Source organism: Mytilus edulis, chromosome 4 (assembly GCF_963676685.1).
Source record: "Mytilus edulis chromosome 4, xbMytEdul2.2, whole genome shotgun sequence".
NCBI classification, from domain to species: domain Eukaryota; kingdom Metazoa; phylum Mollusca; class Bivalvia; order Mytilida; family Mytilidae; genus Mytilus; species Mytilus edulis.
Window position 1 is genome coordinate 5,621,355 of NC_092347.1, and position 18,730 is coordinate 5,640,084.

General features: G+C 33.2%; 1 protein-coding gene across 1 annotated transcript; it reads right to left on the reverse strand.

Annotated features, from left to right (window-relative positions):
- Positions 1 to 220: 220 nt before the first annotated feature.
- LOC139518638 (piggyBac transposable element-derived protein 4-like) lies at positions 221 to 3,113 on the reverse strand. The gene is made up of 2 exons (XM_071310115.1): positions 2,410 to 3,113; positions 221 to 1,475 (listed from the first exon to the last, which is right to left on the reverse strand). The coding sequence occupies exons 1-2, from the start codon at positions 2,637 to 2,639 to the stop codon at positions 221 to 223; spliced, it is 1,485 nt and encodes a 494-aa protein (XP_071166216.1). The 5' UTR covers positions 2,640 to 3,113.
- Positions 3,114 to 18,730: the final 15,617 nt, after the last annotated feature.

Genomic DNA, 18,730 nt, shown 5'->3' on the forward strand with positions numbered 1-18,730 from the left:
CACATGTGATGTATATAATAACATCATGCAACAGCTGGTAAACTGATCACTATACATGTATCAATATGAACATAATGTTTTGAATTCACCGTAAAATTGAAAAACGTTCCCTGAACTATTTTGTGACGGTCAGTTATTTTTGTTGTTTTTTGGTTTGTTGAGCAAAGTCAGAGTTCTCCATCCACGGGAGATCTTACATTTGGAAAAAGTGTTATTTAAGTTAACTGCCTTTTGGGTGTTTTTTTTTGTCACTTCCGTTTCTACGATATGAACATACAACACAATCTTTCACTTTGCCGTTAGCTAATCTTCGAAGTTCTTTCTTTCGATTTTCTAACTGACCCGGAAATCGATCTCTCATGTGTTCCATTGACAAACTTTCAACTACCTCGTGAATGAACTGGAGGCGTGATAGTGGACGAGGGTTGTTTGAGTTTTTTTTATAAAGAATGTACGCATTTATCATGAATCTTTGAAAAAGATTAAACATAATTTTTTTCCACATTTTGACGGTTTTCCTTTCATCGTTGTAGAATGCTGTAAACATGTCATTTCGATCGACTCCTCCCATATTTTTGCTGTAACTTTCTATAGCGGTTGGTTTGCCACGAGGTGAAACTCCTGCTTTGCAAAATGTAGACACTAGGCGAACTGGTTTCCGTTTGTTTTGTCTGTATGCACATACTAATGTTTCTTGTCTTCTCATAAATACATATTCATCCGGACGTAATTCTGGGTTTTTTATTCTTTGTGGCATTGGTCGGTTACTTCTCAAAGTTCCAGTCATAAATGTCCTATTCAAAAGCAGTTCTGTTGCTAGTGATAGACTAGAAAAAAAACTATCACAAAACACGTGGTATCCTTTATCAAATAAACAACTAACGTTCAGAAGACTTTTTACAACCATACTACTTTGGAGTTCCCCATCAGGCACAGGATCGAAACGACGACCTCTGTAAACAGTACTATGTATGAGATAACCGGATATAGATTCTACCAGCATCCAAAGTTTAATGCCAAATTTGTGACTTTTTGATGGTATATATTGTGTCATTACAGAGCGCGCACGTGTCCCAACCAAAGACTCATCAATCGATAGGTTTCTTTCATGTGTATACAGGTATTTGGATCGCATGTTCAATGAATTAAGAATCGGCTTAAACTTGGCCGATGGGTCATATGTTGGATCGTTTCTGCCTGAAATTTTACGATTATCAAAAACATGTAAAAATTTTAGAATTAGTTGAAACCTGTTTCTTGGAAACATCTTTCTAAACCACTTGTATTCTTGTTTCCCTTTCTTCCAGTAGCACTGTAGTGTTGGTCTCTTATTCAGTCCCATATTGTAAATAGCGGCAAGAAACCCTTTGAATTCATTTATTGTAAGCGGCCCAGCCTTAATCCATTGGTGAACACGTGAATGTCTACATCTGTTGATCCTTTGCATGTTGGTTTTGATAAATGATCGGGCATATCTGAAATATAAATGTCATTAGATTAGAAAAAAATATATACGCTAAATGATGTAAAATAGTTTAACTGTAATTTTTTTTTAAACGGAAATCAAAATATATTATCTGCATGCTTGTTATTTGAATTTTCGTTTTGTAATACTGCGCTGTTTTTCTCAAGCTGTAATAACATCAATATAGAATAAGAAATCAATCAAAAGTCGAGTTAATCGATAAGTTCATGAAAAAATATCTCAGATATCCAGAGGAAATTTCTATATTTTTTCTAGCTGCTTCATATTTTTAAATGTCTGTTAATATTCCGATCCGGTGCGGTCCGTTAATTTTATGTTTATGAACATTTTTTTGTCAAGATTTTTGAGGATCTATGAAGATTCTTTTGGGGTGTTTAAAAAAAAACACGTTTATAGGTCTTTATGGTATTACATTATTTTCGGCGGCAAAATAAGAATTGGACATCTATATACGATCCTAAATTGCGTTCAGTCACAAACAAGGAAAAAGTAGTAATACACGATCATTATTATACAGTTTATTCATACTGAAACAATTTTCAATAATGCCTTTGGTTGTATTCACTTTGATAATTCCACTAGACTTTTCACTCCTTTTTTAGTTATTTTAGACATCGGTAAATTGTGCTTATATTTCTTTTTTAATTTATTTAGATGGGGATGGATTCGGGGGAGGTTAAAAATAATCATTAGATAAGATTTTAGGAAATTCACATGCAGACGGGAAATGTTTCTGTTAAATTTGTACGCATATCTATAGATACATGTACATTTTATAGGAAAAGCAAAGCTATGAACCAACGATCACCAACTCAATTACCTCCATGTGAAAGTATGAAAAAATAGATATATATATATACTCTATCAATAATATTTGATCAGTTTTATGAAAACAGAAATGCCAGAATAGCGAACTTTCTTACCTGTTTGTTTCAATGACTATCTTCTTCATAAGATTGGTTGTAAACATGAGCATAAAATATGCTATTGCAGGAGCTCCTCTGTCTGGCATATTCTTGACACCACTTTCACCAATAAATTCGGGGTCTTCAGCAATTTCTTCCGGCGGAAAAATACGGAACCAAGGATTTGCCATATTCGCCATATTTCGAAACGCTCCCGTTGACGTCATATATTCTAAGACGAATTTCATATTCGTGCAATTTCCCGTAGTTTTCCTTACATTGCTATTTGAGAAAAATCGTCATTTTGCAAATGCCTAGAAAATGTTAATAGAAGAACTTGTAAATGCCGGTCAGATATTATACGGAAATAATTCATGTATGCACGTTGTTAAAATTTATTACGAATCTATAACGTATTATCGACAAATAATATTTCATTCAATGGTTGATGAATGCAAGCTTATTAATGTTCGAGTGTGTTGCCGGAGTTTACCGGATTGTGGCACAATTAAACATAGCACGCGTATAGCATATGAAAAATATGAGAATTGATAGAGCCATAATCAGTGTACGTTTGTTTACATTCGTTCGTCTCGGATTTTCCTTGTACATGCAATGTGCTGTGACCACAGTTCGTTACTCTCGGATTTTTTTTTCAATTTTGGCCCGACAATCCCTACTTTTGTTATTATAACATTTAAATAATAATTTGATTGCAGTACACGTATCATCGTGTAATGTGTTTTCGTACTAATAACAATTTTCACTGCTTACGGTTTTTACTGTTGAGTTTTTATTTAGGTGTTTACTCAGATTTAAAAAGCATGTCCTGTAGATTGATTTTAGGTATCTAGTTTTTTTGTCAATGATTTCTACGATTTTTTACTGTTTCCGATTACTTTGCGATTTTTGTATGTCAAAAAAACGGCGTCATATGTTTTCGTATGAAATAAAAATTGGATCAGTACACGGACAGGAAATGACTACAAAATCCGGAAATAAATTTTTTCTAAAGTCGTGGTTCTGGTGATCGCTTGAATCATAAAAAAAGTTATCAAATACTTTTCAGTACTAAAAATTACTAGTAAATAGTGTAAGGTTGGTGTTTCGTGTGATGAAATTTTTAGATTTTGATTAATTTTCAGATTGGCACCTGGTTTGTACAAAATACATTATTTTTTCTAAAATAAAATGCAGTTTTCAAAATTTATGATTAAATATAAAAAGTTAAGACTGTTTTCATCTTCATGTATCAAGGATGTATAAAAAAAAATTGTCAATGAAATATTGAATAGTTGGATTTTGAACAACCATTTTATATAAGAACCCTGCTAATTTTAACTCGATGGTTTGTAATTAAAACGGCCAAAAAAACACATGACAGTCATACGTCTTGAAGATCCGGTGTCTGACTTGCAAAAAACATATCTGGATTTTATTTTAACCCTTCAGATTTTTTTTCCACAACTATTCTAGTGATGCGTATTTTTGACATTAAATAAAAATGGCTAAATAGGTCAGTTTTATTTAATTTGTTCTAACGTCTTTAAAAAGCGACGTTGAATATGTTTTAAATATATCAAGTTGTAGTGGTGTTGTTGTTCTAAATATAGAAACAGAAAAACATGCCACAATGTACGCGTATGCAGTCGAAACCGACGAAATGTGGTTGATACGAAAACATATGACATACGAAAACATATGACACGACGATATGAAGATTTTGATAGTATGAAGGATTTTCTAAAATGGTTTACAGCCGTAAAATCTGTGAATTCAAGTCTATAAGAAATACTATTTTTTTCTTTTAAACTTGAATTTTCATATATTTGACTTTACGTTTTGTTTGTTCCAGCGCGGGTACCTGTTGATGTTGTTGTGAAAGTGATCGACGTAACAAACGTCAACGTCAAACTATTGTTTACAGTAAACATAATAAAACCGTTGAATTATTTAAATTTAACTGCCGTAGTTATCAAACCAACTTATTTTCAACATTTTTAAAAGACGCAAAGCCGTAGTTGTTGTAAAATATGAAAAATATTTTTACCAATTAAGGGCCAAAATATTGGCCCTGTGGCATTTTTCAGATATTGCTTAGGCCAATTTATTGGCCCTATGGCACAGAACTCGTTAACAAATATTCTGTATCAAATTCACAAATAATACATGATGGTCTTGATGTATAGATTCTGCGTACTGGTGTTGTTTATCATCTTAACAACGTGTTTTTTTGTTCTTTCATTTGTCTTTGTTATTTATAGTATAACTAATCGCCGTATTTGAATATCAAAAATAAGACAACGCGTGACCGAACGACGCATGGATTAAACGAGTGCGCAGTGCGGCGTTCGGTCACAAGTTGTCTTATTTTTGATATTCAAATACGGCGATTAGTTATTCTTTTTATTACATTGGCAAATGGCTTTTTTTTTATGAAATTAATGTGGAAAATGTAAGGAACTATATCTTTTTCCTACGCATTGACAATTTGTTTTGATCCGACGTTATCAACGTCTTGACAACGCCTATTGTTGTATGACGTCAGAGAGTGAAATAACCACGTTTATTTCACATGTGAAATTATCGGTTTTTATCTAACTGGGAAATCAATGTAATTCATTGCAACCAATGTAATAAATTATTTATATTCTTATAAATTCTATATAACATATAATATGGACATTTCGATTAGATTTTCCTCTACGTTCAGTATTTTTGTGATTTTACTTTTGTTTTTAAGTGTTAAACCCCCTTGAGTTTCAGTGAGAGTCATTAATAGTCAACTAGCTGTTAGTAGTGTTGAATAACCTTGAGTTTCAATGAGAGTCATATACAGTTAACTAGCCGTTTGTGGTGCTTAACAGCCTTGATTTTTAATGAGTCATGTACAGTAAATAGTTGTCAATGGTAACTAGTTCATACAAATGTGGCGGGGTTAAACAATTTTGAAGGTGCCAAGCTTCCTCATAACATGGGACAGTGATCTAACAATACAAAATAAGTACAAACAATAAAAATTAGATGGATACAAATAGAAATATATCTAACAAAACACAGAGTGGACAGGTACTTGTACATCCCAACACCAAACGACAATTAAGAACAGAGCTGTAAGTACTCGCAAATACTGACATCTTGTTCAAAGTCAATAAAAACTAATAATGAAAATCGTGCATCTAAAACTACAACTTTTATTTCGTCTTGCTCTCGCTTTATCTTTTGTTTTGGAATTGTCCTTAACTGCGTCAATCGGTAACCACATTTGCCTTTTCGTTTTCAATGTATATAAGGCACTTTAACATACAGATAAATTATACTTGCTGCTACTATTAAAATAACAATAATTTTAAGATTGGGAGTAAATTGTAAGATCGCAATTTCTCCCGATTGGTAAGTTGATCCTGCTCCAACAGTGACACCCGGCTTGTTGCTCATAGTAAGAAAAAATGTACCCGCATGTCAAGCGTCTATTAAACGATTTAATTGGATGGGTACAATGTGCACGAATCGTTATAAAACATCATGCCCTCACGAACACAGATACCATCAAATAAAGGCAACAGTAGTATACCGATTTTCGAAATTCATAAATCGATTGAGAGAAATTTAAGGCACAAACTAAAACTGAGAGAAACACGTCAAATATAAGAGGAGAACAACGACACAACAGAAACACAACACTAAAATGTAGCACACATAGAAACGAACTATTATATAACAATGGCCATTTTACCGACTTGGTACAGGACATTTTAATAGAAAAGCAATGGTGGTTTGAACCTGGTTTTGTGGAATGCCAAACCTCCCGGTTTTAAGGCAATTTTAAATTGTCACGATTCGAATTCATCGAGATATTTTAGTAAAAAATGTGAAAATAAAACCATGTTTTAAACAGTTACAACTATAGAATGGAACACTTATACAACAGAATATATAGGCATGCTATATATCAACAGACCAATGCAAACATCGTGTGTTTGGCATCTTTTTCCCGTTTATAACTATTAACCTCATACCTGGTTTAAAAAATGCGATCAGATAAATTAGCGCTAAAAGAAAAAATATATATATATATACCAAAAAAAAACTAATTAGTATTGTGTTTGTGATTCTTAAATACTTTTTTTTTGTAAAATTGTGATAATAACAGAACAAAGGACGTTAGATGTTTTGTTAGCAATGACATTTGGATTGAAAATCGTATGGCTGATCTGATAATTATGTTTTTTTTTTATTTTTAAAAAGCTAATTGAATGTCAATGATATTTATTATACATAATGCTAAACATGGCATTGTGTTGGTATACGTATCACATTTATATATTTCAATGCGGTTAAGGATGGTATGCTTCCACTTCACCATCTTCTTGAACAGTTCATAACTAATTTAATGGGTAATCAGAGTGTATCTTTGTTTTATCCAAGTTGTAATCAAATTGTTCGTTTATATCTATATTTGCGTTAATATATAGAGACTCTCTGTATTCTGTCTACTGTTTTCTATGAAATGTTTACTATTTAAGGGGTCATACCAGTTGTATATATATTAAAATAAGTAAAACAATTGACACAAGTACAACAAATCGTATGATGGATAACAAAAAATGGAAAAAATAAGCCTTTCAAAGCATTCTCCATATCATGGTGTTTATATCGCAAGAATCACAACTATTATACCTCCTTAGAGAGGACAATTATTTTTCGCGTTTCATATCATGGTGTTTATATCGCAAGAACCACAACTATTATACCTCCTTAGAGAAGGCAATTATTTTTCGCGTTTATCTACATGTAAACTACGATTATACTACTTTAATATATAGAGACTCTCTGTATTCTGTCAGGGACTTTCTATGTTAGTATGTTAGTATAGAAAGTCGGCCCTGATTCTGTCTACTGTTTTCTTTGAAATGTTTACTAATTAAGGGGTCATACCACTTGCATATATATTAAAATAAGAAAAACATGCTCAACTTAATCTAAAACTACCTCGACCAAAAACTTTAACCTGAAGCGGGAAATACGGACGGACGGACGAACAAACGAACGGATGTACAGACTAGAAAACATAATGCCCATAAATGGGGCATGAAAATTATTGTTGAAAGGGAAAATAGTGATTTGGCAAAAATGAAAGTAAGGTAGAGTTTAGAATTAGGCAGGACCTTTTTCGGGGCGTCGGGATTGGTTGTTTTTAAGCTCGGGATTTGGGGATTGATCCTTACGGGATCCGGGAATATATTTTTCGATTTCGGGATATGCATTTCTTTAAATTCTGCATCTCGGGATTTCATGGTTTTAAACCCGCGATTTCGGGATCAGGACCCCTCCAACCACCCCTCAAGTTAGTCTTAGTCATTTATACATGATTCATATCCTACCATTGGCATGTTAATACGGCTCTCAAAAGAAAAAGAAAACACTGATGGATTGTCCTAGATGCATATTTCATTAGACTAATAATGGTCTACATGTAAGCAGTTACATTTATTTCATGTTTGAAACGGTGCAAATTGTTAATTTTATTTAATTTTTACCAAAAGAAGCATTTTAGCAAAGGAGAAGAATAATTGTGGTCTGAGGCCAGACACAAGAGAAATAATTGAATTTAACAATAAGGAAACAAATATCGGACTTTGGAAAAAGGGAGAGGGCTTTTGATACCTTTTATGAAATTCTCCATACATAATATCTTTTACAAAAAAATCATCCTACAACAGTCCACAAGCTGTATATGTCCGCGATTTCGCGGGTGTGTTCTAGTAAGATATAAACAACAACAAGCAATTTGCGGTCCAGTCGGACACAAAAATAAAACACTCAAACACAACATATTCCCAAAACAAAAACTTCTTAATCGAAAATAACAGAAGATCTTCACCTTACAAAAAGGTTAGATTCGGAGATCATTGATCTTAAAGTTTCAGTATTTTTGGAAAGTGTATTCTTCTCTGTGTATAGTTACGCTTGCAAGTTCCCGAAGGATATGCAGATTCTGATCTACTTTTGAAACAAGTCGTGTTGATAGTGGTAGGCATTCGTCAATTAAACAATTTAATTGTGGAAGACACCATGTTTAAGGACACTAATGCAAAAAATAATCAGTACATTATAATCATCTAAATATTGTTGTCTCCGAAATAATGGAGCATTTTTTTCTTTTCAATTATTTTTTATTATGAAACCAACAGTTACACCTATAAAGTGGCACATTCTCACAACCAAATCAATAGGCATAATCTACAAGCCAATGGAATTGCCTGATATCTAGCAAAAAAAGAATTCTGATAAAAAAACTAGATGATTGAAAGTGAAAAAAACCCACCAACAGTATCAAAATCATACAAGGAAGACTGATACATTGTGTGTGTGGGATTCCTAAATCTTTGTTTGTAAATTGTGATAATTACAGAACATAGAACGTAAGATGTTTTGTTAGACAATGGCATTTTAAAGTGTGAATTTGTGTGTCTGATCTGATGGTTATAATCTTTAAAAATCGTAGCAGCCACATTTGTATTTAATAAGTTAATTGAATGTCAATGTTATTTAATAAATATATAATACCAAACATGGCAGGTGTAAACATAACTATCCCAGTTATAAATTTAAATACAGTTACGATTGGTATTTTCGTTAAACCACCTTTTTGATCAATCCGTAACTGTATTAATCGTTAATGAGAAGGTATCTTGAACAGTCCTTAACTGTATTCATCGTTAATTAGAAGGTATCTCGAACAGTCCTCAACTGTATTAATCGTTAATGAGAAGGTATCTCGAACAGTCCTCAACTGTATTAATCGTTAATGAGAATGTATCTTGAACAATCCTTAACTGTATTAATCGTTAATGAGAAGGTATCTCGAACAGTCCTTAACTGTATTAATCATTAATGAGAAGGTATCTTGAACAGTCCTTAACTGTATTCATCGTTAATGAGAAGGTATCTCGAATGGTCCTTAACTGTATTAATCGTTAATGAGAAAGTATCTCGAACAGTCCTTAGCTGTATTAATCGTTAATGAGAAGGTATCTCAACAGTTCTTAACTGTATTAATCGTTAATGAGAAGGTATCTCGAACAGTCCTTAACTGTATTAATCGTTAATGAGAAGGTATCTTAAACAGTCCGTAACTGTATTAATCGTTAATGAGAAGGTATCTCGAACAGTCCGTAACTGTATTAATCGTTATTGAGAAGGTATCTCGAACAGTCCGTAACTGTATTAATCGTTATTGAGAAGGTATCTTAAACAGTCCTTAACTGTATTAATCGTTAATGAGAAGGTATCTTGAACAGTCCTCAACTGTATTAATCGTTCATGAGAAGGTGTTTCGAACAGTCCTTAAATGTATTAATCGTTCATGAGAAGGTATCTCGAAGTCCTCAACTGTATTAATCGTTAATGAGAAGGAATCTTGAACAGTACTTAACTGTATAAATCGTTAATGAGAAGGTATCTTAAACAGTCCTTAACTGTATTCATCGTGAATGAGAAGGTATCTCGAACAATCCTTAACTGTATTAATCGTTAATGAGAAGGTATCTTGAACAGTCCTCAACTGTATTAATCGTTAATGAGAAGGTATCTTAAACAGTCCTTAACTGTATTAAATGTTAATGAGAAGGTATCTCGAACAGTCTTTAACTGTATTAACCGTTAATGAGAAGGTATCTTAAACATTTTTTAAATGTATTAATCGTTTATGAGAAGGATTTTTTTTATATTTTATACACATACCATAAGACATCTTCTTATATTTCACAGTGGAATACATTATCTATTAAGAAAACATCATTTTCATTTTCGGTATTTGCTTTATATGTATGCCTTCATCGCACTAAACTGCATTTCATTATATTACAAAGAAAAAACCCGAACTAAGTTCATAGTCTGAAGTGTAACATACTAAGTACTAAATCTGTTTTATATATCATAACATCTTAACTATATTGACCCAGTCACAGTTATTTTCAACTGTCAACTTACTTTTGTTGAGATTATTCATATTTAAATGTGTCTAAAAGAGGGACGAAAGTTACCAGAGGGACAGACAAACTCATAGATCGAAAATAAACTGACAACGCCTGGATAAAAATGAAAGAAGACATACAGACAAACAATTGAACACATGACACGACAAAGAAAACTAAAGAATCAGCAACACGAACTCTACCAACAACTAGGTGTGATCTCAGGTGCCCCGGAAGGGTAAGCAGATCCTGCTCCACATGTGGCACCCGTCGTGTTGCCATTGTTATATCATAGTTCGTTTCTGTGTGTGTAACATTTTTACGTTGTGTTTCCGTTGTGTCGTTTGTTTTCTCCTATATTTGAGTGTGAATTCACAGTACTATAAGACGTGTCACGGTATTTTTCTATCCCATATTCATGTATTTGGTTTTGATGTTATATTGGTTATTCTCATCGGATTTTGTCTAATGCTTAGTCCGTTGCTGTGTGTGTTACATTTTAATGTTGTGTCGTTGTTCTCCTCTAATATTTAATGCGTTTCCCTCAGTTTTAGTTTGTTACCTCGATTTTGTTTTTTGTCCATAGATTTATGAGTTTTGAACAGCGGTATACTACTGTTGCCTTACTTATGTTATAACAAATCCGGTAAATAGTCTAATTCGGTAGGTCATATTCATGAAAGGGAAGGGGATTGTAGTTACGACGTAAGGAACATATCCGATATCATTTGTGAAACGGTTATTCACGGTGCATGCACCTGAGATCACCCCTAGTGTTTTGGTGGGGTTCGTGTTGTTTATTCTTTAGTTTTGTATGTTGTGTCGTGTGTGCTGTTGTTTGGTTTTTTTAAACTTTTTTAGCCATGGCGTTGTCAGTTGGTTTTAGATTTATGAGTTTGACCGTACCTTTGGTATCTTTCGTCCCTCTTTTATTCCATAACGGCCAACAAACTCGTGATGGCGTCCATAAAATTTACAAAAGGATGATTTCAACTTCACCATTTGAAACTCTTGGTTTAATAGTTTCCTTGTGAGCAGCAACCCTCTATCAAGAAAATCGTGATATGAAATGCAAGCACGGAAATATCGTATCAATTTGGAGATATATACCCCAAATGCAGGTGCTGCTGGAATGTTGCTACTAAGAAATGGAAAGTTCACAATTGGAAAGCTGAAATCATCTCTTGTGTCGTAAAGTTTTGTTTTCAACTGACCCTCATTGTCAATTTCTAGATGTATAATTCAAGATATGAGGCCGACTTAACTGTATCTGTTGTACCCTTGATCTCTTGTTCGATGTGATAGATGCGTTCTACATAGTCACCAACATTTGAATTATTTAGTCAAAGAACGTCATCTATATAGCGGAAAGTAGAGCTAAAGGATAATAGTTGCAAGGCCAAAAACCGACTGTATTTATTGAAAAGAGTTGATTATGAGGGTGCTACTTCAGGCGCTAGCGAAGCAAAGAAGCAAAGAATATCGGTTCTATGTTTGTCTGAACTTGAAATGCTGTAATTACTGGCTTCTTGTTGAAGGTTATATAATAACAATGAGAGAAGGACAATAGTAAAGGCATCGTACCTTTTTTTTTGCAAACAAATAATTAGCAAGTCTGGATTTCTACTCCTTAAAATGTAAATAAAGGCAACAGTAGTATACCGCTGTTCAAAACTCATAAATCTATGGACAAAAAAAAATCGGAGTAACAAACTAAAACTGAGGGAAACGCATTAAATATTAAAGGAGAACAACGACACAACATTAAAATATAACACACACAGCAACGGACTAAGCATTAGACAAAATCCGATGAGAATAACCAATATAACATCAAAACCAAATACATGAATTTGGGATAGATAAGTACCGTGACACGTCTTATTGTAATGTGAATTCACACTCAGACAAGACTTACCAGTGACGCCCAGATATAAAAGTTCGAAAGTCAAAAAAAGGTACAAAGTAGTACAGCTCTGAGGATCAAAAGTTGAAAAAGGTTGTGCCAAATACGGCTACGGGTTTTTGCTTGTGATAAGAACATCCTTATTATATAGAACAATTTATGCTATTGCAAACAGTAAATTTTATCAATATAAATATAAAAGATTTACATAATAAAACTGACGTCTTAACTAATTACAGAAAACAAAACCATAATACATAATACATTGAAGACCAACACAGAAAATAGACACACCCGACTCAGTGACAAACCAAAATTCATAACCATGACGTCACATACGAAGTGGTGAAATGGCACAATATTACGTCTTGCAGACATGTGAATTTCTGAAACAGCACAAATATGACGTTATATTTGAAAAATTAGTTCTTAAAAATAAGATAGAAATAGGATTGTTTTAAGATTATAATAGAAATAAATACTGATATTACATTTAAACAAAATGCACATTGCAACACTAATCAATAGCAATATATATATTTATATATAGATATAGGAAGATGTGGTGTGAGTGCCAATGAGACAACTCTCCATACAAATAACAATTTAAAAAGTAAACCATTATAGGTTAAAGTACGGCCTTCAACACGGAGCCTTAGCTCACACCGAACAACAAGCTATAAAGGGCCCCAAAACTACTAGTGTAAAACCATTCAAACGGGAAAACCAACGGTCTAATCTATATTAACAAAACGAGAAACGAGAAACACGTATATATTACATAAACAAACGACAACTACTGTACATCAGATTCCTGACTTAGGACAGGTGCAAACATTTGCAGCGGGATTAAACGTTTTAATGGATCCAAACCTTCTCCCTTTTTCTGAAACAATAGCATAACATCACAACAAAGAAAAACATACGATAAAATATCAATTGGCAGACTTAATGTCTGGTTTGTTTTGATTCTAACTTCAAACATAAAAATCGTACAGATTACGTTGAACAAAATCAAAACTAATAAATGAAGGCGTTTATTAATTTTCTTTACCATAACACATGAATTTAATAGAAAAGACGTCAACCAATTTGACAAAATCCGATGAAAATTACAAATATAACATCAAACTAAACACATGAATTTGGGATAGATAAGTACCGTAACACGTCTTATAGTAATGCGAATTCACACTCAGCAAAACAGTCACAATAGGGAATCAGTCACGTTCGGTAATTAAAAGATTAGACGACGTAATGACAAACCAAAATGTACCATGTGGTAAAAATGTCCAGCTAGTTTGGTCAAAGACACATCATATGGATCAACTAATTCGTGATGGTGTCCATAAAATTTACGGAGTGTCAATTTTAATCTGTCCTCCTCATAACTTTGTTGAAGCAGTTTCTGTGTAAGGAGCACACTTCTGTATATGAAGTCCGTATAGTGTGAAAGAGAGGGACGAAAGATACCAAAGGGACAGTCAAACTCATAAATCTAAAACAAACTGACAACGCCATGGCTAAAAACGAAAAAGAACATGCACGAGAATAACGTATCAATTGTGATATGTAAACACCATACGAAGGGGCAGAGGGTATGTTACTGCTGAGAAATGGGAAATTGATAATTGGGAAGTTGAAATCGTCCCGTTTATCATAGATTTTCGTGTAAAGTCGTCCATCTGCGTCAATATTGAGGAAAAGATCAAGGTATGAAGCAGTCCTTCTAGTATCAGTAGTATCCTTAATTTCAAGTTCGCTGGTATATATGAGATGTAAGTATTGGCTGAAATATGGGTTATTCAATGAAAGAACATCATCAATATATCGGAAAGTAAAATTAAAGAATTTCGTAAGGTGTTTTTTCTTTTTGTCTTTTAGAAGGTTCTGAATGAATTCTGCTTCATACAAGTACAAAAACAAATCGGCCAGTAGGGGTGCACAATTAGTACCCATTGAAATACCGACTGTCTGTTGAAATATAAATCCTCCAAACTCAACAAATATATTGTCGATCAAAAAGTCCAGCATTTTGATAATATCATCTTCAGTATATTTTCTTGAAGATTCAGTGTGATTCTTGACAAAATATGAATTAGTGTAACCCAAAACCAGAAATTTGTATCTACGATTCCCGTTATTATAGAAAAAGCTCTGTTTTATGAGATGGTGAAGTCGATCTTTCAACTGAGCATGGAGAATAGTAGTGTATAGCGTAGAAAAATCAAAAGTCTTTATGTTGCTGCAAAATTGCAAAGATTGTGATCGAAGATTAAGCAGTAGATCTTTCGAATTTTTGAGAATCCACATCTAGTTAACACCACTGGTAAAATATATCTCATCACAATATTTTTGAAGCCCATCTTTAACTGTCTAAAGAATAGTAGTCAGTATTTTAGAAAGATGTTTCAACTACTAGCAATTCGTGGTCAAGTCAGACACCAAATTAAAACACTGAAACACGATATATTCTCAAAGAAATAGCACTTAACCAAAATTAATTGAAGATCTACACCTCACAGAACGTTATATTACAAGATCCATGATCCAAAGATACAGCATATAAGCGAACTTATAACTTTCAAGAATCCAGTCCTTAGCAAGGAAGAAGAAGAATTTCTGGAAAGTTCATGCTTTTCTATGTATACAGTTTAGTTAGGAAGACGCGCTCCCGAAGGAAAAACATATTCTGACCTACTTGTGACACTAGTCATATTGCCAATGGTAGTAAGGAGTAGGTTCAGTAAGACCCTTTTTTGGTCCAAAAATATAGCAGTTTTACAAAATTGTTAAAATGTTAACTTTTAGTTTATTATTGGACAGTAAAATGCTTCTGCTACATAAATATGGGCTGTTTTTTTGACAATACAACGCATAAATATCGGCTACTAACGACATCAAGTCATGCTAAACTACTAAAATCTTCACAATTATAGCATTTTAGTCAAATTTTAGACGGTTTTCGTGTAAAACGAAAGTGGCCGCATTCGTGTTCATCCTTAATATTGAAATGTAAGTTGTATTTTATGATAATTCATAACATATATAAAGGTTGAGGATGAACACGGATGCGGCCACTTTAATTTTTGACAAAAACCATCTGAAAAGCCACATTTTTCGGCATATTTGGTAGATTTTTCATATTTGAGCTTGAGTCGGATCGTTTTTAATGACTTAATCAGTTAAAATCTTTCACAAAAACTATTGATTCAAATAAAATAGACACTTAAGTGTTTAAAAAGTGGTCAAAATCTTTAGTCAGATGAACCTGAAATTTGAGGTCAAAATCGGTCCTTACCGGACCTACTCCTTTGTCTATTATACAATCTAAATGGGATAGATACCATGTTTAAGGACACCAATGCAAAAAAATGCTGTAATCAGTACAATACAATCATCTAAATATTATTGTCATTCGAATTCACCGAAATATCGGAGCATTTTTTTTTATTCAATATTTTTTTTTATATAAAAATGAAACCATGTTTGAGACAGGTACACCTTTAAAATGGAACAGTCTTACAACCAAATATATAGGCATGATTATAATCTACTACTATGGAACTGTCTGATATCTAGCAAAAATAAAATGCTGGTAAAATGTTCAAATTAGATGATTGAAAGTGAACAAAAGTATAAAAAAAAGAAAAAAAAAACAGAAACAAAATTATACAAAGAAGACTGATGTATATGGTGTGTGGGATCCTAAATCTTTGTGTGTAAAATTGTGATAATTACAGATTATAGAAAGTAAGATGTTTTGTAAGCCAATGACATTTTAAAGTGGAAATTTGTGTGGATGATCTGATGGTTATGATCTTTAAACATCGTAGCAACCATGTTTTTATTAAATAAGTAAATATAATGTCAATGTTATTTAATATATATAATACCAAACATTGGAGGTGTTGATATAACTATCCCATTTATAAATTTCAATACAGTTAAGGTTGTTATGCTTGCGCTTTACCACCTTCTTGAACAGTTCTTAACTGTATTTTTCGTTTATGAGAAGGAGTATTGGTTTTATCTTTGATACGGATGTCATGAGACATCTTCTTATATTTCAAGTGGAATACATTATCTATTGAAGTAAACATCATTTTCATTTTTTTAATTGTCGCTTTTTTTGTTTGGTGTTTGTTTATTTCCTGTTTGCCTTCATCGCACTAAACTGCATTACATTATATATTACAAAAAAGCCCGAACGAAGTCCATAGTGTGAAGTGTTATATACTAAGCACTAAATCTGTTTTATATCTCATAAAATCTTAACTATATTGACCCAGTCACAGTTATTTTCAACTTAAACTAACTTTCGTTGAGATTATTCATATTTGAATGTGTCCAAAAGACGAAAGGTCAAAACGTAGTGTCTTTATTGAAAAGAATTGATTTTGCGGGTTCTACTTCAAGCGCTAGCGAACCAAAGAAGCAAAGAATATCGGTTCTATGCAGGTCTTGACTTGAAAGCCTTGAAATGCGGTTAAAATCGGCTTCTTGTTAAAGGTTATATAATAACATTGAGAGGACAAAAGTTAAGGCAGCGTTTTTTTTTTTCTTTTGCAAACAAATAATTAGCAAGTCTGGATTTCTACTCCTTGAGATGTACACAACTACTAGATATTCGTGGTTAAGTCAGAAACCAAATCAAACACTAAATAAACTCATCATAGATACCAGGACTAAATTTTGAATATACGCCAGACGCGCGTTTCGTCTACAAAAGACTCATCGGTGACGCTCGAATCCCAAAAAGTTTAAAAGGCCAAAATAAAGTACGAAGTTGAAGACAATGTTAGCAGTTAGCAAAACCAATACAACTATAACTGGCAATATGTTATTGAAACAAAACAATTGAGAAAACCAACGGCCTTATTCATAATAAAACAATGAACCTAAATACAAACATATACCAACGACATCCATTGTCGCACAGGGTTAATCATGTCAGGTCCCAACCCTCAGCATACAATTAAATGTTTCAGAGCAAGTAAGAAGAAGTGTAATTTGATTGAAAAATGTCATCGTATTCTCCCCCAGAATCTCACGTTTGATACTTTATATTGCACATATAATTTTACCCTAATGTGAAGTAAATCTCCATGTAAGAATGATAATGGTTCGGTATTATTGTTGTAATTTCTAACAACCAAAGACGAAGAACTTGATATTCCTTCACATTATTGGAGACATACACTTGTTAAGTGTCCTTACTAACAAAGTTATATAGCTGGGTCTTCCGTGTGCGGCATGTATTATAAATTCTAAACTATTATCATTTATGCTAGTAGCAATTATACCTGGGTTCATGAATATTTGTGAAACTGACTTCTTTAGGGGCGATGTAAAACAGATGTAAATACTTAGAAATTCCGAAGATTTGTTACAGTGCATACAATTTAAGGATATTTTCTCTTGCGATGGAATAAAAACAGATGAATTCTCTACCCTGTACACAAGTATTCCTCATTTCAAACTTAAAAACAAATTGAAATGTTTCATAAAAAATGGCAAATGTAGATACAAATATCTTGTTTGGGAGGGACAAATCTGGCTTAGTGACTTCAAATGCATAAACCCAGCCTTAATATTCTAGATCTTGACATATTAAAGCAACCGACGATTATCAAAGAACGGGACGAAAGATACTAAAGGGACAGTCAAACTCATAAATCTAAAACAAACTGACAACGCCATGGCTAAAAATGTAAAAGACAAACAAACAACAGCACACACGACACAACATAGAAAACTAAAGAATAAACAACACGAACCCCACCAAAAAACTAGGGGTGATCTCAGGTGCTCCGGAAGGGTAAGCAGATCCTGCTCCACATGCGGCACCCGTCGTGTTGCTTATGTGATAACAAATCCGGTAAAAAGTCTAATTCGGTAGGTCACATTCAGGAAAGGGAAGGGGATTGTAGTTACGACGTAAGGAACATATCCGATATCATTTGTGATACGGTTATTCCATAACGGTCAACCAACTCGTGATGGCGTCCGTAAAATTTACGAAGGGATGATTTCAAATTATCCTCCGGCTAGCTTGTGAATCAAAGAAAATACTTGTTTATACCATGCACAAAACACAAACAAATCCAGTAATTGAGTATATAAATATGCTTCATTTTGTGACTAGTAGCTGATATTTTTTATCGATATACAAACAACATGATAATCGGTACTTTCTTCATTGACGACATATTATTAACGCTTGGAGGATGTGTTTTTCAACACATAATCGGCATTCCCATGGGAACCACCTGTGCTCCTCTTCCTGTCATCTTTTCCGTGTATTAATATGAAACAGATTTCATAACAAGATTTCTAAATCAGAAGTTAGCATTTGCCTTTTTTTCACGTTCTTCTATAAAGGTGCTGTCCTCTTATTAAATGATTCAAAGTTTGGATACGCTGTTAAACGTGTATATCCCATCGGACTTAA

Excerpts from the sequence above, each read along its gene's own strand:
- LOC139518638 (XM_071310115.1), bottom strand. The coding sequence starts at position 2,639 with ATGAAATTCGTCTTAGAATATATGACGTCAACGGGAGCGTTTCGAAAT. Across the intron at positions 1,476-2,409 it reads ATAGTCATTGAAACAAACAG|ATATGCCCGATCATTTATCA; the intron begins GTAAGAAAGTTC and ends TTTATATTTCAG.